Here is a 27,998-nt window from a genome sequence, read left to right on the forward strand (position 1 = left end):
CAGGTACGATGACGTCATCGCGACCGGCGCAAGAGAAACGTCGTCGCGATGACAACGAACCAAAACAAACCCTACTGCCTGTGGTACCTCCGCGAAAGACGCGGAAGCGCCACACAGGCAGGGGAGGAAGAGACAGCAACCGTGGACAGGCAGCGGCGATCGAACACTCGATCGCCGCCGACATGTCCGCGGCGGCTAACCACAATCTCCTCTCTGCCTGTGCTGCCGCCGCGAGCGACGCGGCGGCGCCGCACAGGCAGAAGAGGTACTGGTCGGGCGCCGCGAGCATGTAGCGGCGGATCGTCTCTTCGATCGCCGCTGACATGTAGCGGCAGCCCGATCAGGACTGACAGTGGCAGGAAGGCGTGCCTGCCCGATACACACGCCCCCTCGTGTGCGCGCCGCACGCATGGCAACACACGAGGAGGATGGGCGCGAAGGACGCCGAGGGACCCCAGCCGGCCGGGTAGGTACGACAACAATAAGCACAGATGAATAAGGAGCTCCATGTTTAAACTTAGGTGGACTCGAGAGATCCTCAAAGTGTGAAATATTATTCAACAAAAGATCTGTGATGAACTCACCAAGAACAGTTAATAGCCTGCACTATGGTGCAGTAGGGATGAGCCATAAGTCATGCTATTAAGTCTTTTTTGTCCTCAACAAGTTGATCACAACCTTTTTGCATAGTATGAATTTGTTTCACAATTGTTGTAAAATAACAAGACATCCCTGTAACATTTTACAATCGTATTCACGATTAACGAAATAAAGTGATATGTAATTAATGTTTTAAATGATCTCCATAAATGTCTACATCATTTCTGAGGAATTGTCCGCACCAGGCCCTGTCCTGAGACTCCGCTACTGCATACTGAACTCCTGAACTCCATCTTTGGGCGCGCTGGGCTATTACAGTCGTCCGTATGGACCCAGTTTCCTGACAGCAGACCTATGTGGAGGTTGTGCAAGAGCTAGGGTCTGAGTCCACAGAACTTTAATCACTGCTGTCACTAATGCATATCCTATATATATATATATACTTAAGAACATACGAACACTAGGTACCTCATGTGTGTATGCCAGACACCCCACTAAACCACCCAGCACACAAGATAAGCCTTCCGACACAGGCATGGCCGTATATATATATTATTTCCATGTCATAGAAAAGTTTACAGTGCTCAATCGTTCAGTGACCCTGGATTAGCTTCATTTGTTAACATGGTAGACTTTTTTTTTAAATTTGTGAAAAGCTGAAGACGGTAACAGTACTGGTGCATCGGTTGGCTCAAGTCTCTGGTAAGATATGCATGATACGTTATACTGTACAGTGATCAATACCCAGCAAGAGCTCTGGTTGCATTATTATTGAGGCCTCATGTACACATTAGGGATCTTCATTAAAAGCAAGGATATATATGTCTTACAGGCATAGCAAAAGGTAACCCATTTTAGAAAGGGACAGAGATGAATATATATATAGAAAGAACCAATTTGGTGGTTCAGTCTTAGATGAAACAGACTTGTTTTGAAGAACACTCACACCATCTTCAATTTGCAAATCAATGTCCAAGCATGATGCAAATTCTAATTAAAAGAGCTGGAGCTAGTATCCTGAATCTGGTTTTCATTATTAAAGGCCAATAAAGACATATGCCACTAAATCATTAGTAACAGAAGACCCTAATTATTTATTGTAACATAAACCTTATGGCACTAAAATCAACCGCCAATGAATTTCTGTTTAGTTGTAGAATGGAAATAGGATAGAATTCTACTGGGGTTGAATGATATTAAATAAATAGAGTAAATCAATGTTACTGCCAGCTGATTTGACGGTATTGAAAGAAATGTTAGATAATTTATAAACGGCAGTGAAATTGTGCTTTATGATATTTGTTCTGTCCTTTTGGAAGAGTAAATGCTTGCTAAATGGTAAAGATTTGATTGTGTTATGGGCAATACCTTGACAAATCCAATTTATAGCTATGAAGATGAATTTAATACAATTAGGTAGATTTTAATTTTATTAATCTAAAAATGTATTGATAATAATCCTAACAAAATGGTACGCAGAAATGCTTTTAACTCATTGCATATCAGGGGCGGCTTCAAAGAGTGGCATAAACCTCCAAACAACTAGCCAAACTGTGTACACATAAAACGCCTAACAAATTTACTCTAACTAAAAACACAAACATGAGAAATATATTCATCAGCAGCACCGAGGGATGTGTCGCATAGAACCATGTTTTACACTTCAAAGCAGGATATGTTTTTTAAAAAAATTAAGTGACAAAAATTCATGTTTGTCTCACATCCAGTGTTTAGATAAAACACCTTGAAACAGCTATATGCAGTTAAGGGATCAAATGTTATTTAACTTTTTTTTTTCCTTTCCATTTAGAAATAAACTGTAAATTACAGATTTTCTGTCATTTATTTGATGATAGCTTCTTTATGGTTCATTGAGAAGGCTTTGAACTCCAGAGCACTGAACATTTGACAAAGGCTTACTAAGTATACATTGATACAGGTAACCAGCTCAAGGGATAATAGAGCCACAAGGGCAGTATAGCTTTCCATTGATACTCTGTCCACTCTTCACCTTTTCCTTTCTGTACTCTGCGGAAAACATCAATACATTGTTGAACAATGTACAAGTGGTTTGTAGCATTGTAGATAATAATAACTTATACAAAAAGCGCAAAATATTTCAATGCAATCCCTTTTATGTCATTTTACAATCAGTGACTTGAATGACCTTGAGTATATAAAGGGACATTGACCTCACTTAATATTAAGGTAAATACATCCTAAAATGTAGCTTTTAACTTAATGAATTGTATATCAAAAATCACAAAAGCAATAATAGTACATCCATCTAATAGATGGAGGTTTTTTGCTGTTTATATACTGGGATTATTAATAAAATATCCCATGAATATATATATATATATATAAAAATATACTACCTATATTTCTGTAAATGTGCTTAAAATAGGTGTCCCTATCTTTTACCTTGACGATGCAATTCAAATAAATCAGTAAAGTCATTGATATGCACCTATAAATGTAATAGCATTTAATAGCTCTAAATTGTGATTTGTTTGTGATAAGAGATCGGATTTAGTCGTTTTGAAACACTGTGTATGGTGAAATTATTATTAATACTGGTATCATGGGTATTATTTGTCCACCTTGAAATTGGTATGTGATATCTTTCTAACTGCATTTACATGAAAATATCCACTTCATTACTGGAAGCATAATATTTTACATCAATACTACAATTATATAGGTGTATGAAATATGAGGAAAAATGCTCATATTCAATATTAATTTAAAATATAAATTATGATAAGTTGGAATTAATTATACATATTACGCAAGTGAATAATATGTATGGGGTTTTTTTAGGCAAACACATTCAGAACACAAGTTATTAATAAAAGTAGGCTATTGCAAAAGTTTGAAGCATATAAGTAATTTATATGCAGAAATTACTTTTTTAAAACAAATATCACTTGTATGAAATATTGTGAAATGGTAGAGATATTTTTATGATAACTGATCTAGTTAACTAGCTGACAATGAAATTTGTAGCCATATAAATCCAGTAAAAAAATAGTTAAAAGTATTCTCACCCAAAATGGTTATTTAGTTAATTTAACAATTTAACTGACTAACTAGCATGTTGTTGCTAGCATTGTCACTAACTTTTTAACATGTCTTTGTTAAACTAAATAAAAACAATAATACGACAATTTTTATTTTTTATCAAATCTATTTGATTTTGCCATTTGGGATTTTAGTAACCTATATTTTAAATTATTAAATGTGCAATTTGATATATTTATTTCATCCATGGTTTTAGTCTATAATACACAATATACAAAGAGTGGCTAAACAAAAAAAGCATCAAAAGGAAAATATATATTTAAAAAAAATGACAAATGATTTGTAAACATAGTGAGCTGATTTATCACAAAAAATAAAATAAAACAATTATGAGATAAACCAGTTTAACTAGTTTCATGTTTTGTATTTTCCAAATTGGAAAGATTTTGTTGTTTGCAGAAATTACGTAAATGTATTATTGTACTTTTTTACAGTATAGTTCTGACTGTAAATTAGGATGGGTTAGTCCCTGTAAGTATTTATATCGTCCCAATGTAGTTGGTGACTACTCCCTAAATATCTGTCATCTCTTACTTCTCATTTAAAGAATTAATGAAATTAAATATTTCATACAACCGATAAATTCTTTTATATTGAATTATATTCACATCATGTCACATTTTTAAAGCAACTGATTCTGTCATCTTATGTCGATTTTTTTTTTCTTTTTTTTTTTTTTCTTTTTTAACTGAATAAACTATTAAAAAACCAAGGTCAATATATGTTCTGTGTATAAAAAGGCAGAACAGACACACACATACCCATCACTACATTAATACTTTAAGTATATCTTGTCTATTTTTATGTAATTTAATTTTATCACTCCATTAGCTACATTTTACTCATACTACCACACCAATGATTTATATTAAATAAAAAATGTGCACAAAAATATATTCATTAGAAGCAAACATATTGCTCCCTGTGTGTTCTTCAGAAACTCCTTTAACTCTCAGCCAACCTTTAGTTAAAGGAAGCGTGTGGGTATAGATCAGCAACAGTTAGAAAGCTACCTGCTCGCTGCTCTGATAATTTTATTGTCTACGATCAATTTTATATTATATCTATCTCATCTATCTAGTGATAGATAGATAGATAGATAGATAGATAGATAGATAGATAGATAGATAGATAGATAGATGAATGTGCTACCCTACCTTATTCGCCATAGTAAAATAGTTGCTTCGGTTAAAAAAACAAATTGGTACTAATCTCGTCTTTTTTTGTTTCCCCCCAATTAAATAAACAAAAGTCCAAAGGAGTCATACCAAAACACACAGTGTTACTATTAAAATTATGCAATTTGGTAATATTTTTGCACAATTTTTTGGCATACCTGGTGGTAACTTAATGAATTCATTGATATTCTACTATACTATTTTATATATATATATATATATATATATATATATAATTGCACTATTGTACTATAATTTATGTACGTGGCATCAGTTTAAAGAGCGGTAACATTTAAGTATATATATATATATATATATATATATATATATATATAGCTAAAGTGTGATATCTACAATAATGATTGGCCATTGATCATATCTGTTAACCCCCCAAACTTTGACTGCTAAATTTTTTAGGTTTAGGAGTGTTTTAGGTTTTAAGCAAGGGAAAAACTATGACTAACTTTACTTATCTTTTTGTAGTGGATATGTTGTAATATATATAGCATATGTCAGTACATGCTAATATTCTATATTTTGGAAATGTGTTATTCCTGTAGTCAAGTTTGAAATTCTCCTCCCTTTCATCTCAATTAATCTTTCTGAAGCCCTATCTTATTATGCAGTAAAACACATGTTTCTTAGGTATTACTAATAACCTTGATATGTCATAAAGTTCGTGTGCTAGGGAGAATATCAAGAAGAACATTACTGTCGCTCAGAATGAGACCGTAAATTGTGAATCCAATAACTCTATACAATTTGGGATATTATATGAGAAAAAGAAAAAAGACACATGCAGCATTTAATTTAAAATCTTATATTAAATGAACATCTGATATACCAGAGTTGTAAAGTAAATATAGAGTTAACGTGATTTAAAGAGAAAAAATACTATTTAAAAAAACACTTGCTATGTACATTATATCTACAAGATCAACTTTAAAATAAAATGTTGTTGACAGCATCTAATAGTCACCTGCCATTATGTACCAGAAGCAGCATGTATATTTACATTGAAGGTGGGATAAATATACTTGTCTCGGTTATTGGAATAAGTGGGGTCACCGTGTTATCAGGTGATTGACTCTACAAAACAGCTAGACTTTTACGCCGCATTATTCAGAGGATTACTTCACTAGGTATGCAATAATAAACTAACACATTAATCCATGGGTGACTGAACTACAATGCCGAGAATTGTATTGTATTAAACAAAAAAAAGCTACATTCACAATTTTCCAAAGCAGTCCTTAGCCCTAAGACATAAAGATTTCGAAGCTAGTCCTAAAAACGTTCAAGGTATATAAGGTGTAAATTGTTAATTGATTATAGGGACAAGAATTAGAACGGAAGCAGCTTAACCTTTTGAGTGCCACTGTGTTTCGCAATCTGAGTCTATTAGCATGCAGTATGTTGAATATGAGCTCAATGAGTTAAACTGCCTTAAACAATATTCTCATTAACCATATAATGTCAATGACAAATCAGCCAAAAAACTAAAATGGAGACCCCTGAAATATGTAACATAACAACAGGAAAATAATATTTTTCTTGCACTTTACAAAATGTGGCGAATGCCTTATTTGCATGAATAACATATATACTGTGGAAATTAAAGGAAGATTTGTTAACTCATTTTGCCAAAATAGCCAATTTAAAAATCTTTAACTGTCTACTTAGGAAGCAAAGGGGTTAAAGTTAAAAAGCCCACTGCTGTGTTTTCATTCTTTGCTGGAGATTTGAATGTGTTTGGACCCCCCAAGGTAGAAACTGGTTAGAGCCTGAAGAAGCAGCATCTAACTAACTAATATTGAGACACGGGGGATAGTGCGGTTTAGTGTCTTTGTTCTGTATTTTTGTAAGAGGAGGAAGGGTAGATTTGGAAGGACCACTGCGGACTGATTGTTGAATTCAGAGGCGTGCTTCCTCAGCCGCTGTCTGACAGACGCAGGGTGTGTATGTCTTCCTTTTGCACCTCACACACTTTAAAAATGGTTTGAGGATTCAGAGCATGTGAGAAGAAGCTCCTTTCAGTCATCATTGACGCCAAATCTTCTATTACAGCGGACAAAATCAAACTCCAAACCCCCCCCCCCCCCGGCCTAGCTCTACAAACCAAAATGCCCACAAAACAGCAAGTGATGCAATCGAATATGTAAGAGACTGTAACAATGTGTTAGCAGGAGGCAACAGGCAATTTTGTAGATCAATAGAACCTATTATATTAGAGATTATATTTCATACAAGCACTACTAAACTTTTTCTCCTTGTCAGATATGACTGTCTAGAGTAACATCAGCAATAATAATAATAATGAAAAAGAATGTTGAAAAGTATTGGTGTAAATGTTGTATAAAATATAGATTCAGTATTTATTTCTGTTATTCGGTAAGGTCTGTTCCTTGCCTTAACTCCGACTTATCTGATCTTGCTTAGAAATTTCAGTTAATGACACACACTTGGTCCAAAAAAGATAAGCCTTTTCAACTGGTAAAAAGACTGAAGAAACAAAGGTATTGGTTATGGCCTTGGAACATATATAAGGTAACCATTTACCGCTCAGGCAGAACTATACCAGCGATACCCCAATATAAAAGCAATTGACACCCATGCCCATTGAGCGGCCTTAGCTAGGTAGCATAGATGTTTTGTGAATAACCCCCTCTCTTTAATTTACCTCTATTTTCCTGAATATTATAGACAAAAATAAATTGCATTTGTTAAAGGTGCTGTTCTTCCTATCCTGTCGAAAGTAACTCTTTTAACAATAAAACACATTACAAAACAGATTCCTTGTAGTGTTGAATACCCAAACATGTTGCAGAAATAATTATTAAATTAAGTTTTTCCTAATTTATAATTGTTTTGTTGGGAGCACTTAATAAAACCAGGTACCAAGAGGTCATTGCCCTAAAAACAGCTTTTTTTTTTACATTGTATTACATTACATTTTATTTATTAGGTGCCAGCAGATTCCACAGCGCTATTACAATAAGGGAGAAATCAAATTAACAATAACATGAAAAATACGAGAGTTTACAAAATGAATAATATCAACTTATGTTAAAACATACTGGTACTGAAGGGAAAGAGAGACGTATTCTTGTGAGTTTACAATCTATCAGGAGGTCGTCTGAATGATAGAAAAGGTGAGGGACTACAGGACAAGGGAATTTGAAAAAAGTTGTGTGCGGTTTTCAAAGCTTCAAATCAAAAACTAAAATGAAAATTAAGGACTTTGTTATCGCTTTCTCTAAGTGGAACAGTATCTTTAATTTCAAATCATCAAATATCCCAGTTCATGGGGATGTGTTTTCTGCTTCTGGTATGTTTTTACAGTGTTTCATATAGCCTTTGGGAGTGATGCTACATATAACATACAGTAAATTGCATTGCACAAGAAAAAATACTTGAATCAGGGAAAAAATAAACCAGTAATCATTTTTTTGGTTGGAGGGTTTTATTAAATATCTAAATACAATGCTGGAGATGCCTACTATTGTAAACAATGATGCATGGGAAGAAGGGTCCTCGCTATACAGGTAAGCGCGTATATTGATATATATATATATTTTTTCCATTGTCATTAAAGACAGACACGCAATACCTTTTTTCTAGCAAAGTCAACAAAGCGAAGGAAAATTGCATATAAGTACTATTAGAGCAAGTAGCTTTTTTAGAAGATGGATAGGCAGCACTGTGCGCTGCTAATTCACAACCCTAAAAGTGATAGGAAAAATGCATCTAAACATGCTGCAGTGTAATATATAAAAGAACAGCAGGATTATGAGCTTTCCAAAAAGAGACATAGTGATTGGCCGGGGTTTGGCTTGATTGACAAGAGCTTAGTTTGTTGGAAGGAAGACACGCAAACCTTCACAGCTTGGTTTCTTCTCTAAAATATATCACACTATGCTTTGAAAAGTGTTGCACGATCCAAGAAAATAAGGATTCATGGCCTTCTATATGGTTTTTGACATTCCCTGAAATACAAATTGAAATAGATTTTTTTTTTTTTTAAAAACACAAATTTAGGATGCTACACAGTTTATAGCATATATATATATATATATAGCTTTAACTTACTTTAAAAAAAATAATAAAACAGATTCCTTACTGCTTACACATTTTTGTGACAGATATGACATTGTAACTTTTAAAGCTATTTAAGAGTCACGATTCTTCATGTTGGATAATCCGGGGGGTTAAATGTTTTTCAAGAAATATGTTTTCTTTGAAAAAAAAAAGACAGATGTGTGGCTTCTATTATTATGTTTTTGTATCAGTTCTATATTTCATTTTTGGTGTCAAAAACATATGCAGTTTTTTTTAGCATCAAGATGACTTGAAAGGATGCGTGGGTTAAAGGCACATGTCAAATTTTTCTTCTTTTGTCTAACAAGGGGAGAACTGACATTAACTCGACATTCAGAGATTCTATTTTGTGGTCTCCAACCAAGTCCTATTTATCCCAGCATAAAAATACTACAAGGATCAAATAAATAATAATATTAACAATAAAATAAATAATACATTTAATTTTTACCTAAAAAAACAACCAACTGTTAAAGCCAGTCACATTTTTTTGAACCTATAAAATTCATGTTCAAGTGTAATATAGATCAGTAAGCATAGAAACCTGAGATGTATGGTCTTAGTTTTCAGTATGTCTCTCTGTCTCTTTAAAGGGGTCAGTAGGTCAAGGCGAAGGTCAGACTGTCTTAGGTGTTGAAAGGAAATAGGTTTTATGATCTGGGCTACATTTAAACAACTAATAATAGGACTAACAGGATTAAATGCACACAAATACTAATTGACTGGCATTGTCATTGTAACCTGTAACTAATTAAAGGCTTTCACTATTTATTTAGTAAGGATTGTTTGTTGACTTCTGCTAAAAAGTCAGGAAATGCACAAAATAAAAATAAACAATTGTTTTCTTTGTTGTGAAATTAGTTGTGAGAACTCTTATGGTGATGAGTTGGTTGTATGCTGCATATTGCTGTTCTGTGTTTTTTTTGTATGTTAAATGCTTTCTAAAATATGTGAAGAATACGACTTATTAAAGTATTTTGAACTGCACATAATATATGAAATATGTTCACCTTTCTTAGAATTTAAAAGCTCTCAGTGGGTAGTAGGAAGATTGTTTTTTATTTATTTAGCATCTTTCTAGGTGTAATCTATTTTCTTGGAGGGTTTTTTTGTAGTGATTTATAATAGAAATAGTGATTAGCGGTTAAGAAAAAGAGGGGTGCCTGTTGATGTACTTGTAGAACAAGAGCTAAATGTTTTATAAAAACAAGAAAACATTTGTTTTCTGAATCAACCTCCCCTGTGGTTTTTTGTTGTATATATTTACCCAAAAAACCCGCAAAAAGCAGAAATTCTTAATGATTTTTTATTTTTTTCTGCAGCTGAAGAATCAATACTTAATGAGCTCTATTTTTAATACAATCAAACACTAAACAATGGGTTTATGAAAATAAATATATTCTTTAAGCTGGTAGGTATTTTAAGTGATCAAGTCACTGTATTTTATAACAAATGTAATCTATTACAAATTTATTTCCACCAATAATTGTGTGCAAAATAATGCACCTTTATGCCTATTTTATGTCCTTCTATCCAGTAATTCATTGGTCTAATCTGAGTCGTGTTCATACATCTATTAACTCTCTAGGTCCCGGAGTAGTTTGCAATGTGTTGCTCACACACAGGCACACAGAGGGTTAAAAGAGTCAATTAAACAGAATAAATAAGATAGTTTTAGGATATTATCTGCAGTAATCTTGATTTATGGAATTTTGTATAATTGATACCAAATAGTATACCCATTTAATCCGCAATCAATCAGGTGCAATTATGATAATATACTAGTTTTATGGCATATGTGAGTGCATAATCTAAACTGCTTCATGTTAACAATTTGAAACCATTACTTTTATGATACAACTTTATGAATAGCAGTCATTAATAGCTAGTGTCTTTACAGGACACAGGTTTCCCAGTTATTGCTCATGCAGTTAACCTTATGATCATCACCTTCCCATTTTGAAGATAAATGCTTCAGTAATGTAATTTTAAACGTTTTTAGGTGGTAATAGCTACATTCTTTGGTCATCATATGTAGCCATATCGGTAACACCACCACATTGAGTGTTGAGTTTGAGAAATTATTGGAAATTACATTTTTGTACATTCTAAGGCAAAGTTTTTCAATATCAAATATTTAAAATAGCACTAATGGCTTCTTCAAAATGGAGAAGTTTCTAAACCGAAAAAGTTGAAAATGGACCCAGGGGAACTATACTATATACCCATGCAAGAGTAGTAAAGGTTTAGCTAGCAGAGAAGCCATGATTCTGGCACAACTCTTCTATTTCTCTTGATGGAGAGACTTAGCCTGTCTCCCTCGGGGATTTGAACCTTTCATGCACACAATCAGGCGGCTTACCACATGGTCCAAAGGAGACCTCCGTTGCTCATGGGACTAACTTAACTGCCCATTTTTGAGACTTTGATTTTGATCTAGATACCACTCATATGGAGCTGCCAATATGAAGTATAACACATAAAAAATATGACTATGTTTAGCACATCATTGTTAATTGATTTGTAAACAGAACACTATGAGCAACATTCATATCAGGACAATATTGAAAGGTTATGGTTATATTTAACAATGAACCATCATAAACTATCGTAAATATCCTACTTGGATGCATCACCTGTCATCTGAAATATTTAGCACAAGTAGAAGAAGAAAATGTTGATCGGTTTGTCTTCCTTGTGATAGGGATATTTCTGAGTATTACACACTCAACGTATCAAATAAGCTAATTGAATAGTTAAATCAGAATTATGCAGTGTTTATTTGCATGAATTCGAAAGACAAATGGGTGTTCTTGATGAAAGGTAAACATCAACAATCAAGCCCTATTGTCTTTGATGCCTTCTTTAGAGCCAACAGTTTAGGAGGTGGTTGCCCTGAAGTCTGTAAATTCCTGTCACTCATGGAAATTCTAGATTATTTAATGTATATGCAAATGAAAAGAAACCTAATACAATTTACTAGATTATGTTTAATACTCTTCCTGTTTTTATTAAGTAAAATCACTTTTACAAAAGTCATTTAGTGCCACCATAGGAAAGGAAAGTGAAAATATAGTGCATTATGTTTCTGTTTCTTTAATATGGTAACTTTTTTGTTCTGAAAAACCAGTGGCATACTACTAAAATAAATGACTTCCCTGTATCTACCTATTAACAATGTCCATATATTGATATATACATTCTACTTTATAGAATCTTGACAGTTTAGGCTGATAGAGCTGATGGTATCATCTATCTATATTTTTTCTATCTATATACGATCTAAAATTTGTTTAAGTTTCCAAATCAATTGAAAAATGTTGCAGTATCTTTCCATTTCTTTATTCTGTATCTTTCTTTATATATATTAACATGTATACACATAATTTAACAAAAAGTAGTGTAAAAGTAGATGCTTCATTTAAAGAAATTTTAATTTACCAAGAGGATAACAGATAAATGGAGCAGTAAATGGAGAGTAATACAAAGATGGTTTTTAAACATACGTGGGTCATGCTTAAGGCTGTCCTGAATATAAGACCAAAGATACAATAACATTTGATGCTTTTAGAATCTATCGATCGATCAATCTAACTCCCCTTTTCTCTCTGCCTGCATCTCTACTAACAAATGAAATATATATATATATATATATATATATATATATATATATATATATATATGTGGTATATCAATGCATATAAATATCTATCTGTATTCACGTCTACACTATAAACGCCGGTGGCCAAGGCTGCATATATATATATATAAAATCACCTTTGACATCACCTTTTTAAGTTTGCTTTTCTTTGCTCCCAATATCCATTGGTTACTAAGTTAACCACTGTTTGAGTTTAATACTAAAGAGTACTGGAACAGATTAGTTGTACACTGAATTGGTGGAACTGTGAGACCATGAAAAGAACCTATGGACACTTGGAGCATGGAAGTATGTACCCGCTTCCCAACTCCATCGTGTAGGTATACAGAAACGGCAGACTCAGCTCTCATATCTTCAAGTAGTTTGGTGCTTGTGGTTTACCCTCAGGGCGCAGTCACGCTGAAAGGGTCAATACACTGTGTGTCCCCCGCAAAAGAAGAAACACAATAAAACCACCATCCAGGTCAGAGGTCACCTCGTCACTGATTGAGATATTCTCAACTTTCTTTTATTCCGCAGCTAAAGTTACCACACACAAAAGAAACATCTAAACAAGAAGGGAACAGCTTTTATGCTTAGTGTTTACTGGACTGAAGTCACACGCATTCTAATACAAAATTCTACAGGCCTTGTAAGCATATGGATACTTACATATATTTTTTTTCTTTCTGTAATTAGCAACAGTATATGCTTTTTATAATTCTATGCCTGAAAAGTAGAGGAAAAATTCACATAACATGAATATTCTTTAAATCTGTAATGGATGGTTAGCGCCTTTAATATTTAAACTTAAATGACTGCTCCAGCAGTATTGTTACTACATGGTCGCTGCTGTCATTGTGTAGAATCATGAGGTGTGATGAGCAACTACGTCAGACATTAATATTTTTAAGCTCCAGTTTCATTTTGACAAGCAAAACTTTATTAGACCTGTTTTATGTACATAGGCCATGAATTTCGAACAAAACACCACATACCGAATGTTAAGTACGGCCTACATATAAGGACCCTTTTTATTAATAGAAGGCCTTATAGTATAACATTTTTGTTAATCAGTAAATTGTATTTATTTCCCATCTTGAAGCCAAATTGTCAAATCACTGCATAATTATGTAGTGGGCATGCTTTCTTTTTGTCATTACACCTAAACAACCACAACTTATTTTGAAGAAAGTATTTATCTATTTAACATCAAACATCGTAATGTGATTCTTTCGTAAAAGCATACTTTCTGGTGCTTTGCGCTCTGGCTCTCAATTTTTAAGTCGATAAACAACCCCTATAATTCCAATTTATTTTTGATGATGAGACCTACAAATCCACACATTATCGGCTACTATTTTGCTTGAAAGATCATAATCCTTACGTGGCCATTGGTAACAGATGAGGCTTATCTTTTGGTTGGCTTACCCGTTCCTTTCAGCAGAAACAGAGTGTGAGTGAGTTTTAGCTAGAATAGAATATGTCTGTATTTTCCAAGGCAAACATGTCTATATCCGCCAAAAAAACTCCTGAGTTCTTCATGATAAATAGTTTCTTCAACTAGAAAAGCAAATACAGCTCGTTTCTGTTCAGATCTATAGCCTTGTTTACTTTAATACATCTTCAAGTTCAAGTGTACATGTGATTATACCACTATTGATTGACACAGTGATAATGTCTAATTTGCTCTTGTTTTGCCTTTAATTATCCTACTACTTCAGTGGTTCTATGAATTTAGAAATCATAAAAAAACATGTCATTGTATTGAAAATATTACTTTTTTGAAAAGTAACCGGACTTTAAAATGATTTACGTTATAAGATGCCACAATGCAAATTCTCTAGCAAATATGAAAGAGCACTAATATATATTTAATAGTCATAATTTTAAGACACATAAAGCTTTATTTTGTTTTTTTTGGAATTATTGAATGATATGTCAGATATTATGCAACTAAATTAATATTATGGCTCTTGCATACTATGTATATCAATAATGATAGCTTAAAATAATAGTTCAAAGTAAGGGAATTTATAATGTGCAATAATTTTTCTTTAAGTTATCTGTTTTGACAAAAATCTTTTTATTTAACTAGAGATGTAATATTGAATGTAAACAAGTCACAATGTCTTTATTCCTAAGCACACATACAGTACTTGGCCATTAACATCATCTGAGATCATATACATCAAGCTACAATTATGCAAAATATTCCAGGAAAACAAATTTTATTCATGGCGGCATTTAAAAGAAATGCATAAAAAACAGGTAAGTCGTTGTTATATTTTTTTGTTGCTAAAAATCCACAATAATGTAATTAAAATCTCCTTTAATTTATCTTTTAACATTATTAGTTTTTTTTTTCCCTTAAAAAAATACTGTACTACTGTAAATGACTATTCCCTTTTAACCTGATCCATTCCACTGTTACACATTTTGATGTGTTGAAAAGGGTGGCAGTACCTTTTAGAAGTCTGGCAAAAGGCTACACTGTAAAGTTTACATTTTATTTTCTAAAGAGTGTTTATTTTAACGGCCAAGAACTTCACACATCTGGTTGGACTTACACCCCCCACTCAAATAAAAAGGAAAACAGTGAATGTTAAACACCAAGGATGTTACAAAAACAACAATCTCTATCTACATACAAGTAATTATGTGTAGTTTTGAGATATATGTGTATATATATGTATATACGTATATATATATATATATTATTTAGGATTGTAAATGAAATTGTTTTTAATTAAATTTGTGAAATTAACAAACTCTGTATTTCAATGGCCTCTTGACCCATTAAGGCTTATTTTTTTCATGCAGGTTTTAGGTCCACAGCTTCACAGACACTTCACAACATATTCTCACTTGATGGTCTAATTAAATTACGTCTTTTTTTTTGTCATTGAAACAACTGAACATATGCCTGAGCTAATGAATTCTCTTATTGAAAGCGTATAGAGTGTGTACATAGCCACATAAACAGGTAACCAAGATCAGCAATTTGCTTGGAACAGCCCAATAAAATACTGAAAGGGGATACGTTTGAAAAACTTTGCTGACACCTATGAAAGAACAAGAGAATCACCATAAACCTTTGCTGCCTTCTATAGGAGTCTCTGTGACTAGGAGGACATTTGAAATGTGCTGCATTCACCAAAGGAACATCAAAGCCTACTACTGCATTGGGATAAGCTTTGCGTCCATCAAATAAACCTACCAAGTTTCCCATGCATAGCAGCTAAAAACCCAAGCTCTTGTGCAGTCTGCAACCTAAGATCACAACATCTTCCCGTTCCATTTGAAAACCTGCTATACCATGACCAGTTAGTCTAAGCATATAGCAAGCAAGATTCGAGCCACACACATTAAGATGCAATTATTTAAGACAAGAGGGACTCACCTTTCAACTTTTAGTGTGTCCTTGGTGGATGTGTAGCATGAATTTTGATTGGTTTTGATGGAAGATGGTATTACTACTGAAGCTGATTTTATAGGGGTGGAGTTTTTTGGTTTTTTTTGCAAAACTCTAAAATAAAGAATGTGAAGTCTTTCCTGGGGCTGATTGGGGGGAAGGATGTGAAAAGACTGCAGTTATAAAGCTCTGCTTGAAGCAGTCTCTCAATGCGTCTCTGAACTTGATCAGATTTTATGTTTCCTGCAGAGAGACAGCGACAATCCTGTGAAAGTGGCTCAATAGACAGACTTTTGGGCTCAGCAAATCTCAGGATATTACAATTACGGCCATCTTTCTCTCTTTCTTTTATTCCCAATCTTGCTCCCTATAGTTCTTTGAAAATGCTTTCCCATAAAGAAAAGAGTTGGATTTATAGAGCTGTCTAAAGCTGATAACCATTGTTAGACAAATGCTGTATTTCCAAAAAAATTCCTTTTTTCCCCCCCTTTGCATTAGTGCAGCTATCTGTGCAAGTCTATATGACGAATGCATTGTGTGCGGAGATGCATTTTTTTTTCCATATGACCGCTCTGTGAAGTTTAAAATCCTAACTCAGAAAACAAACACAACAGGGATTCCCCCCACACATTCCTTTTAGTATACCAATCAATTTAACTATTTGTTCTCTTCCACAATAAGAAACAGTTGAGTCTTTGATGATTATAAATGAAATGGCAGCTTTCACGGCAGCCTTCGTAAAGGACCACAATAAGAGATGAGCTTGACAAAAATGATCGCTTTAAGAGAATTTTAGTAGATAAATGGCTAGTTTATGAGTTTTCATTTGACTCACATTTTTTAGTCCTCAAAATTCTGATGAAACAACATTTATATGAACGATACTCATGCAGGCCCAACATGAAAATATTAAACGCTAAAAAAACCAAATCATGAAACGAGCAAACAAAAACTATTTTGAAACGGCAAAACATGTCCAAAGAACAAATACAAATTCTCATCATATATACATTGTCTACATATTGGTTTTTTTTCAAATATAATATTAAAAGCAAGAAAAGCATACGCAAACTTGTATCAAAATACAATCACAAGCGCAACACATATACAAGGATTTAACAACTGCTAGAAAAATAATTCTATACACCATGCAGTGACAGCACTGCAAATTCACACACTTCTTCACTGCAAGAATCTTCGGTGGCTTTGATTTTGAAAGCAGATATTGAAATTTACTTAGGATCACTGAAAGATAACGGTTTAGCATTCCAAAGACTCATCAGAGGACCACAATGTTTACGAAGATTGTTAACGGTTTCTTCAAACCGAGGATACTGCAGATGAAAATGAGGGCTCTGTGGAATCTATTAACACATGCAGTGCTGAGAGGTGCAGCGGCATTTCTTTTTTTTAAAGTATCTTAGGCGCTTTCAGCACTGTAAGGGTTAAGCTTACCTGCAAATACTAAACCTGAGCAGACCAATCAGTGCACAGATATTAGTGAATCTGCTATATTCAATGTTAAACTCTGTCAATCAAGAGTTCACAGGCAAATGGGTGCCTGGGGCTGGGCTCGAATGACACTCCCCCAGCTGAGTTTCTATTGGTGCAATTCAGACTGCCTCCTGAGTTGGTTTATGTGTGAGGAGTGAGTGATTGACTTTATCAGTCCAAGGACATTACTCAGTTGGAGAGGGTGAACTGTTTCCTGGATTTTCTCAAGCAAAAGGAATTAAAAGAAAAGTTATTTTCCTAACCAACATCTCTGCATGAACTGTATCCAGTGCTGACCATTGAGTGGGTCTGAACTGCTCAGAGTCATTCATGACAATGCTATTAGACGGAGGACCACAGTTTCCCACCCTGGGAGTTGGTGGGTTTGGGGCAACTCGCCATCATGAAATGTCCAACCGAGATGCTGGCATGGGGCTTAATCCGTTTGCGGAAACTTCACATGCTGCAGCTTTTAAGCTCAGTCCAGCCAGTCATGATCTCTCCTCAAGCCAGAGCTCAGCTTTTACCCCGCAGGCGTCCGGATATGCCAATGCGCTTGGGCACCATGGTGGGCAGGTGCCATCTTATGGCGGCGCAGCCTTTAACTCCACTCGAGATTTTCTTTTCCGAAATCGCAACTCTGGAATTGGAGATACACCCTCTCCAGGTGGTCAACATGGACTTTTTGCTAGCCATGGCCCCCCTGGAATCTCAGAACCCCCAGGACACCTGATTTTCCCAGGGCTGCACGAACAAAGCTCCAGTCACACTTCACCTAATGGACATGTGGTCAATGGTCAAATGCATTTGGGTCTTCGTGGAGATATTTTTGGACGGCCCGATCCTTACCGAGCTGTGCCCAGCCCCAGGACAGATCATTATGCCGCTGCCCAATTCCACAATTACAACCACATGAACATGAGCATGAATGTGGCTGCTCACCATGGCCCAGGGGCATTTTTTAGGTATATGAGGCAACCTATTAAACAAGAATTATCGTGCAAATGGCTAGAGGAATCACCGATGAATCGTTCTCAAAAAACCTGTGACAGGACTTTTAGTAGCATGCATGAGCTAGTTACACATATGACAATGGAACATGTAGGGGGACCAGAACAAACTAATCACATATGTTATTGGGAAGAATGTCCTAGAGGAGGTAAATCCTTCAAAGCAAAATACAAACTGGTTAATCATATAAGAGTACATACTGGTGAGAAGCCCTTTCCATGCCCTTTCCCTGGATGTGGGAAAATATTTGCACGATCAGAAAATTTGAAGATCCACAAAAGAACTCATACAGGTAAGACATTGAATACTTGTTTGAATAAAAAAAAACATTTAAAATATATTAGAAGATGTATATTTAATTATATTTAATATAGACTTATAGATGTTGTATATGTACTTGATGACTATAACAGCTGTCTAAAAAGTATATATTTTATGCAAATATATATTTTTTAATTCTAATCATTCGTATCTTGTCTTTTGGCGTTACCCTTAGGAATTTAATCATACAAAAATAAAAAATAAAAAAGTCTTTATAGGGCTAGTTCATCCTTTTTTTTTTGGCCTGTCTTTCGTTTACTAAGAACAAATACGAATTTGTTGAGTGAGGATTTGCTTCTAACCAGTTTGGTTCCCTGCATAGTTTCTGTTAAGTAAACTATAGAAATGCTAATTAAATCTAATTTTCACTCACTTCCGTTCTTTTTTGCTATTGATTGGCACATCTCCTAATTAAAGCAGTGATACTTTTGTCAAAGTATTTTTATTTGGAATTCTATGTTTAATTGAACTCTGCAAGCAAAATGAATTTATATACAAAAAGAATAACTAATTTCTTGTCAGAAGAAAATACTCATAACACGTCTGGGTTTTTGAACTGATATGGTTTGCTATTCTAATATATGCTTTTATATTATTGAGGACTTTGATCCGTGTCTCACACTTTTTAATATACAGTCATTGTATTGAAAAGGCATAGATGTAAGGTAACAATGAACAAATTGAATTTAGCTGTAAGACAACAATTATCGAACTGTTTACCCTGGTTTATAGGATTTGTATAGGTGTTCCTTTGTATTTTATTAAGTGTCAACTTGACATGCTAAATATTTCAGCACGATACACAGATAACGTATGGAAATATTTAAGCAGGAAATTTTCTTTTCTGTGCCAACAATGTGAATTTCATTACCTTAAATCAGAAAAGTAAAAAAAAAAAGGTAAAATGTAACAGAAAGACGACTGTAAATACACTTCTTAAAGTTTTCAGTTTTTTAACGTTTTATATGTTCTTTCTTTAGGGGAGAAACCATTTAAGTGCGAGTTTGAAGGATGCGATAGACGGTTTGCTAACAGCAGTGACAGAAAAAAACATATGCATGTACACACATCAGATAAACCATATATCTGCAAAGTGTGTGATAAATCCTACACACACCCCAGCTCTCTAAGAAAACACATGAAGGTAAGCTTATTTTATGTCACACAAGCTTCAAAATACTTAATGTTCTAAAATATGTATTTCTTATTTTATCCATTTTTTATGATACTAAAAATATATTCATAAATGTGAATATATATAATATGAAAGAGAGAGAGAGAGAGCTCTGTGCTGTGGAAAACAATAGTTACCTTTTTTCAAATTTTACTTTACCATAATGCTACTTACTTTTATATATACACACTTTGTATCAGTGTTTTTTATGGCAACCTTTAGAGTAAAAAACATTTATTGTGTTATTGTGTAAATTTATGCATGATTTTCGATTTAATGTTGTAGAAGTGAGAGAATTTAACCATGTCCTAAAAAATGGCAAACTTTTTACATGTAAAACTTGAAGTGCTTTTGCCAATAATATTATGACATTTTTTGGAGAGTTATGTCTACATTAAATATTGTGTTTTTTCTTTCTGTCTAAGGTTCATGAATCTCAAGGGTCCGATTCATCCCCTGCTGCCAGTTCAGGTTACGAATCTGCCACACCACCAGCAATGGTTTCTGCCAGCAGTGAGGAACCATCTAAAACCACTTCAGCAACAATTCAGACTAACAGTAACACCCACAATCCGGGACTACTACCGCCTAATTTTAATGAATGGTACGTCTGATAAATATGTACAAAGGCGCTATCAGGCTCAATATGTGGATCAAATGAGACTTATCACAGAAATCAAGCTGGTTGTTTGACCAAGGTGGAAATGGAAGTTATGACACAAGCAACAGAATAGGGCTTCATCTTTTTAAACTACATTTGACCGGGAAGTTTTTGCTATTTTTTTTTTCTTAGCCCGAAACATAAAGGCTCTGGCCTAACTGTGCCCGTTTCTCAGGATTTGAAATATATTTTGGCATTTTAATTTCACTCCCCGTATTCTGTTACATTTTGCTTCATTCTACCAACGTTTTTTTTTTTTTTTAAAGAAACTAAATTTTTTCCCTTTCCTTTTCTTTTTATTGCTTGCATATTTAACTGCTAGGAAATTTCCTTTACCTTTGGTGTTAAAATTTCACTTTCTTAAACCGTGCCAAAGTCTTGTTATGTCTTGGACTTTCTCAAAGCATTACACTTGTGAATGTATTCCTTGTCTTATAGGGTCAAAGCTGTTGTTTGGTATATTTTCAGGATGGGAATGTGATGTTCATACACAGATTGTGACAGTTTAGTATACAGTTGCCTTTTTGTAAGAACTTTTGTAAATACATATCCATGATGCCATATTTATCGTTTGTAATTTAATTATTGATACAAGTGCCGGGAACTGAACAATATTTATGAAAAAAAAGAAGTTTTCTAACAAAACTCTGTATAGCTTTTGGTTATAACTGCTTTAGCATTAAAATTTATTGTTTGGAAAAAAAAAAACCAATTTTAAATTGTCTAACTAATGAGTTCCTTTACTTAACACGATGTAGAAAAATGATCATATCTGAAAACGATGAGCTTTTCAGAACCTTGTAATAATTTTTGTAGTCTTTCCACTAACATGGGTTCATATCAAAAGACTTTTAAGATTAAATGCAGCTTTTTGTAGGCATAAAGTAAAATTAAATTGCCCTTCAATGTTTTCAAGCACATATTTCTAATCTGTTCAGTGAGGTACCATGACATTAATATCATGCACATCAAAGAGAAAGTGCTTATTGTTCATCTTCCACAAAATGCAAGCCTTTTAATAAGTGTAGAGATTTATTGTACAGTAAAACATAGATGACATGATGTATAAGGTGTCCTAGCCTTAACTATGATGAAATAGTGAAAATTTACATCAACATGAACAGATGCACAAGTAGCTGTCAATGCAGTGCTGTCTCTAGGCCCAAATTATATTATTCTGTCGATTTTACAGTTTAAAATAGCCAAATTCAAAATATTTAAGCTGTTTGTGCAGCACAGATAGCTTCACTCGAAAATCACTATATGGTCTCAAAAGTGATTGTTTAAGAAAAATTATCCTCAGCAAGGTATCCAAGAGGACAGTAATACAGTTAACCATATTCAAAAATATTAAGTAAGCACAGTGAGATTTGAAGGCCTACTAAAAAAGATTTGCCATGAGATTTGACAATTGCTTCCTAAATGCACATTAGATTAAACTATTAGGTATTTGTAAAGGTGACGTAATAGATTTTCGTCACGCGATAATTGCTGGTGCATCACAGAAACATATAAAAAATATATTGCAATAGCTATGGATTTTTTTCACTAGCTTTTGGATCAACAATTTGTGTGTGAGGTGGCTGGCCAAGATATTACAAAACATAGTTTTGCTTATTCTTGTGCTACTCAAAGATTGATTGACTTGGATCTCATCCACAGCCATATTATTCCTTCCAAGTGAAATAAAAATACATATAAAAAACATAAAAAAATTTAATCTTATTAAACTATTTCTGTCCATAAATACATCATCACTTTCATATCATATAAGCAAGAATAAACACAGAAACATCACATTTTAATTTCAAAAGCATGTTTAGTGAGGAGGGAGGAAGAATGCAATTCTGTGTATTCCTAATATTTCTTATGTCAAAAATTTTATTGGTTTTCTGCAGTCTTAATTAGTGCATATGTTGGACCTCTGTAGCTTTCACATTGGTAAACAAAATTCTCTAATATTGGAAATTTTTTTTACATAAAGTTTGGATTAGAATAATGATAATGCAATGTTGCCACACTTTTTATATTATGGACAATGTAGAAAAAATAAGAATAGACAGGACAAAACTTTGGCTTTAGGATTAGACATTTAATTTATGGATATAATTATGTAAAGAACATCGGCAATCTCAGACAACACTAGTGTAATGGAGACCTGTATTTTTAACCTATTCAATGCTATTTAGTTACTTTTATTGTTCTGATTTCAATAGTTAAACACTCTCAGGACACTTTAATGAAAGTTAAGTTATATCTAGTATTTTTATAATTTAACTCATCACAAATTTTAATTTCAAAACACAGAGAAAAACATGTTTTAATATATGATAAAAATAATGCAGCAAGACATAAGATCATAAATACTATGTTTTGCTCTCAAATAAAATTATTTTTTGTAAATACTTGATAACAATCATGCAAAAAATATTCCATTACAACACATTCAAGTTTCCAATGAAAATGTAAAGACATATTCTAGGGAATATAGTTTAAGTGATGTATCACACACTGCATTATATTTTCATCTTAAAAAATATATTAACCCGTCCATGGCGAAACAAAGAAATAAGCTGCCCGTAGAACCGTATTTTATAAATCTGTAGTAGTTAATTTTTTAAAAATACATTTTATAAATTACCCAGGTGTGTTATAACCTAAATAACTGTAGTTATAATATTTTGAATTCTTAAATAATTTACAGTGCCATTCCTAAGAGACATACATCTCAACATATTTAACCTACATTGTTACATTTATTTTGTAATGAATTATTTCGGGAAAAAATAATATATATATATATGTATGTATATATGTATTATTTGCGTGTAATAATAATAATACAGTTTTGGACTGAAGGCTTTTGATTGTTATCTCCAAGGAAACTGACAACAAATAATGTCTAAGTATAATTCTGAAGCTGAGTACGATTAGATGTATTTTTGTGCATGCTAGTGCTATTTTCTTGTAAACACTGTTGCAGATGAGAGACTTCACTATAAAGGGCCAGGTGCTTCAAAAGGCAAAATAGATGCGTACTGCTTCTGTCATTCACTAGATTACTCACACCCTATTGCTGCGTGTTACGATGATTCAGAGGAGCTCTGAGCCTTTCTCCTCCCTGCTTCTGAATACGCTTAACTTGTGTACAACACTTTCATCTCCAGAGCACCGGAAGGAAAACACTATTGGCTCGTTTCTATACTATGCAATGATTTTGGTCATTTGTAAAGATGTGTTGTATCTCTGATTCAAACACGATGTTCTAGTACTGTTTTTTTTTAAGAAAAATGCAGAAATCATCTTTAAAAAAATGTGCTGCGAGCTAAATCAGCTTTTTCTTGTGTTAGAAAAAAAATATGTCTTTAGCTATACCTCAAATATAATTTGTCAATAGGTTGGATTATTCAGGATTGCTCTAACAATTTGCAGCTATAATGCCGCTTTATTTATTCTGCCACCATGCCCCCCATTGAGGACCGTTATGCTATAAATCTGAGCGGCAGAGAGGAGCTCAACGCAACACTTTTGTATATTCCTTTGGTACTTAATGAGTTAACCAAAAAAGAAAATACTAGTTAGAGTTGAAAAAAACCAGCTTTCAATAACGACTATATAGACCTTTTTTATTCATTGTATAAGTGAATATAGTATTTTAAATGTTCGGGTTGCCTTTTATTATAGCTGACCTGTTTGTGCTATAAAATGGAAACGATCTTAGTTATTATTATAATTAACTAAATACTGTAATATCTAAATTTGCTTCTGTGTTATTTGCTGTTCTACAAATATGTTTTCTCTAGGTTGCAAGCAGGTGATATCTTTGTGTTGAATTGCATAGTCTTATGTGTGTACCGATAAATATGTGATATGTGAAGGATTTTTTTGGAGCTACCTCTTGACATGTTAACATCCCATGGTTTGTTATATATATTTTTTTTCCACAGTGATATCTTACACCAAATACCAAAAATACATACCGTCACGTTTCACTTGTATGATGAAAACCTTAGTGGACCTAAAATTTATTTGTACATTTAGTTTTGTTTTTTTTGCTTTTGCTGTTATTTCAACATAACCCCCACTGTGAGGATTTATCTCTGACTGGATGATTGGGTCGAATGGGAGCCAACCACCTCCTGCTGAATCTCTTACTACTGATTAGGATTCCCAGGCTAAGTTTTTTCCATGAAATAGCAAAAAAAATAAAAACAGTAACCCTTCTATAGAAATAAGAGAGACCGCAGTGACCACATCTAATAGCGTAAAATAAATAATAACCTTTCTATAGAAGAGCATGGTGACCACAGAGAATATTTTTGTTTTTACTTGCTATTATAAGCTAAAAGGCATTTCTAATGTATTTCCAGGTTATGCTTGTATTATCTATCTATCTATCTATCTATCTATCTATCTATCTATCTATCTATCTATCTATCTATCAATCTATTGATTTATCCACCTAAAAACATGTATGTGTTCCTGGAGAACAAAATATAAGGGTAAGCCACAAACTTGGTACCTGTGGGGTTTACCAAAACAAGACTCAATAACTAATCATGATAAATAAATAGATAGATATTTTGCATTTTTCTTAGTCTCTGATCAATACATTCCCACCCAGAACTATAGTTTTTCAAAACAATTTAGGGTTGACGTTTCGCGTTAGGAAGAGATTTTATGGCCTCTTTTAATTTTAAGATTGGCAGCAGGTTTAAGATCAAGGTTAAACCTAGGAAATTAACAATATTAATATTTTTTTAATAATACTGAAGCAACTATTTCATATTTTAGAATAATAATAATAATAATAATAATAATAATACTAAAGTAACTTGGAGTGTTTTAGTCCCTGCATGTGACTTTTATCAAGAACAACCACAGGACTTAATGTTTTCATTTATTTATTTGCTGACCGATTGACCCTGTACTTCCTCCCATATACAGGTCCGTATTCTTTTTTTCATTATTCTTACATTATGGGTCAACATATTGGTTTGTTCACAACTTCGCTCAACAAAAACAGACTACATGTGTAATTAAGGGATGGATGAAAGTGGCTGCTGTCCTGGGTATAGCAGAACCTAGGAAAAAGGTGCTCAATCATGTTCTTATTGGCAACTTTTAAGGCACTGGGAGTTTCCCTAAGAGTACAGGGGGTAGTATGGACATGGACCTCTGTGCAGGTGTGCTGATCTTAAGAGTATGATATATTGAATAGTGTGCACATCTATCTATCTATCTATCTATCTATCTATCCATCCATCCATGTAGCTACCCATTTACCTAACTACCTAAAAGTTCAGAGATATATAGCAAAAGTTATTTCTATACTGGGATGAGATGAATATTTAATTTCATTAAACTAAGCATTTCACATTACTGTATACATGTAATAGACTTTTTTTTCCTTCTTGGACTTTTCCGTTAATTCTCTTTTCACCTTAAGCGAGCATCTGGTTTGCCCCCTTTATTTCCATTAGTTAGTGTCAAAACCTCTGCCAAGTTAAAGCCGTTGCAAACTCCTGCTGACTACCAATTTGTATTAGATATTAGGAGTTGAGTAAACAGGTTTGTACTCTCTCACGTTATTGCAAGTTGATACACAATCACAATCATTTTTTGTGGCACATTTTGTCAGGATAAATATTCAGACAGAATGTGCCCAGATTTAAGCTGTAATATTCCCATCTACAATGATAAAGCCTCCAATTTAAATACTTCTTCCTTGGCTTATTTCAATTGCTGAGACTAAATGCTAATGCTATGAGTGGTAAAATGGTTTGGCCAATTAGGTACATGTAAATTTACCAAAGCTTTGTGTTAGGAAGCATTCTAATTTTATTTGTGCCAGCTTAATCGTCACTATTTGGAAAGCAAGGCTAGAGTAACATTTCTACAAGCCTATGCTTTGTTTTTATTTTGGAGACAGACAGAAAGAAAGAAACGGAGAGATACCAAAATAAAGTAGCCTCACTCATGTACTCAGACGCTACCATATATCTTGTGTTAAATTTAAATGGCCTATAAATGTGTAATGGCCTAAGATGTTAAAGGCAACAACAAATGCACACTAAATTCATTCCTTGGTACTTTAATGTGCATCATTTGCCTGTAGAATAACAATGAAAGAACAACACTTATCTTGTTTATGAATACTGCAGCACCAACGCTGCAGCATATTACAGTACATGAGAGTGCTTTCCTAGCATTGGAACTGACTGGTTGTCAGTATGCCATGCATGCATGCTAGTATGCAGGAGCTGTGTTCAGAGGAACACATCTCATGTAAACCTAGGGGATGACGGGAGTGAAAACAGTGTAAATGTATAGAGGGGTTCTAATGGATCCCGCCATGCATTTGCCCCCCCCCAAAAAATATTAATTTAAAGGGGATACTCAGCTAACGTATGCACTAAATCTCCAATGAAGGCTAGCATGTGCTTTTAATTAGCGTTAAGTAATACCACTGTTAGTGAATATTCAACATTATTCTGACTTCTCTGAGTAATTAACTCTTTCCTAATATTCCTTGGAGGATATACTGTCATATAAGGCTGTGTCTCACACTGTTCTAGACTAGTTGTTTATGATCTAAGTCTAAGTTGTTGAACTTGCAGGGAAGATAACCATTCCAATAAAGTGTTCCATAAACATCCTTCAAAAGAGTCTGAAACCTGATCCGTCCCAACTGTTACATGCTGGCTCAAGTATGCAAACTACTGTCTCATTTTGAATTTTAAATTAGTTAAAATACAGCCTATGTGATTTGCATTTTTGTTAATTACCAACTGATCACAACAAACCGACCAAAAGGATATCAGGCTCACCACAAAGACTACTATCAAGATTCAAAAACATTGTAGATAAGAGGTGCATGCTAAAGGGATTTCTGTTTAGGATATTGTGACCTTGTATGAGAGGGACCATTTAACACCTCAGCTTTTATTATCCTTAATACTGTCTCTCCACTCCCTCTGTATTTTACTGTCAGTCTATTTTTCTACTACTTGTAGTAGAAGTAACATGTTTTAGTCATTATTGTCTTCCACTGTCTTTCAGGCCACTGAGTTTTGTTTTGTCTCTGATAACTATTTGCTGATGGTAGTATCGCTCTGTATAACGAAAAAAACAAAATAAAAGCTATACACAATATCCATCTAACATATCTAATTATTTATCTGTTAGAAGTGAAATGTATAGCCAGGTATCATATAGACAATAAACATTACATATAATGCCCTGAACCAGGCAGTTCACAAAACAACTAGACATGTTATATGGTTTCCAAACCAAAGAATAAAATGAAAGTATGTAAATAG

At 33.7% G+C, this 27,998-nt stretch overlaps 1 protein-coding gene across 1 annotated transcript; it reads left to right on the plus strand.

Annotated features, from left to right (window-relative positions):
- Positions 1 to 17,839: 17,839 nt before the first annotated feature.
- On the plus strand, positions 17,840 to 20,629 carry ZIC3 (Zic family zinc finger 3). Its single transcript, XM_089487742.1, has 3 exons — positions 17,840 to 18,812; positions 19,822 to 19,985; positions 20,441 to 20,629. Exons 1-3 carry the CDS (start codon positions 17,840 to 17,842, stop codon positions 20,627 to 20,629), a joined length of 1,326 nt encoding a protein of 441 aa, XP_089343868.1.
- The last annotated feature ends 7,369 nt before the right edge of the window (positions 20,630 to 27,998 follow it).

The sequence above is a fragment of the Sceloporus occidentalis genome, unplaced genomic scaffold (assembly GCF_023333645.1).
Source record: "Sceloporus occidentalis isolate IW3139 unplaced genomic scaffold, rSceOcc1.0.p SCAF_34, whole genome shotgun sequence".
In the NCBI taxonomy this organism is placed as follows: Eukaryota; Metazoa; Chordata; class Lepidosauria; order Squamata; family Phrynosomatidae; genus Sceloporus; species Sceloporus occidentalis.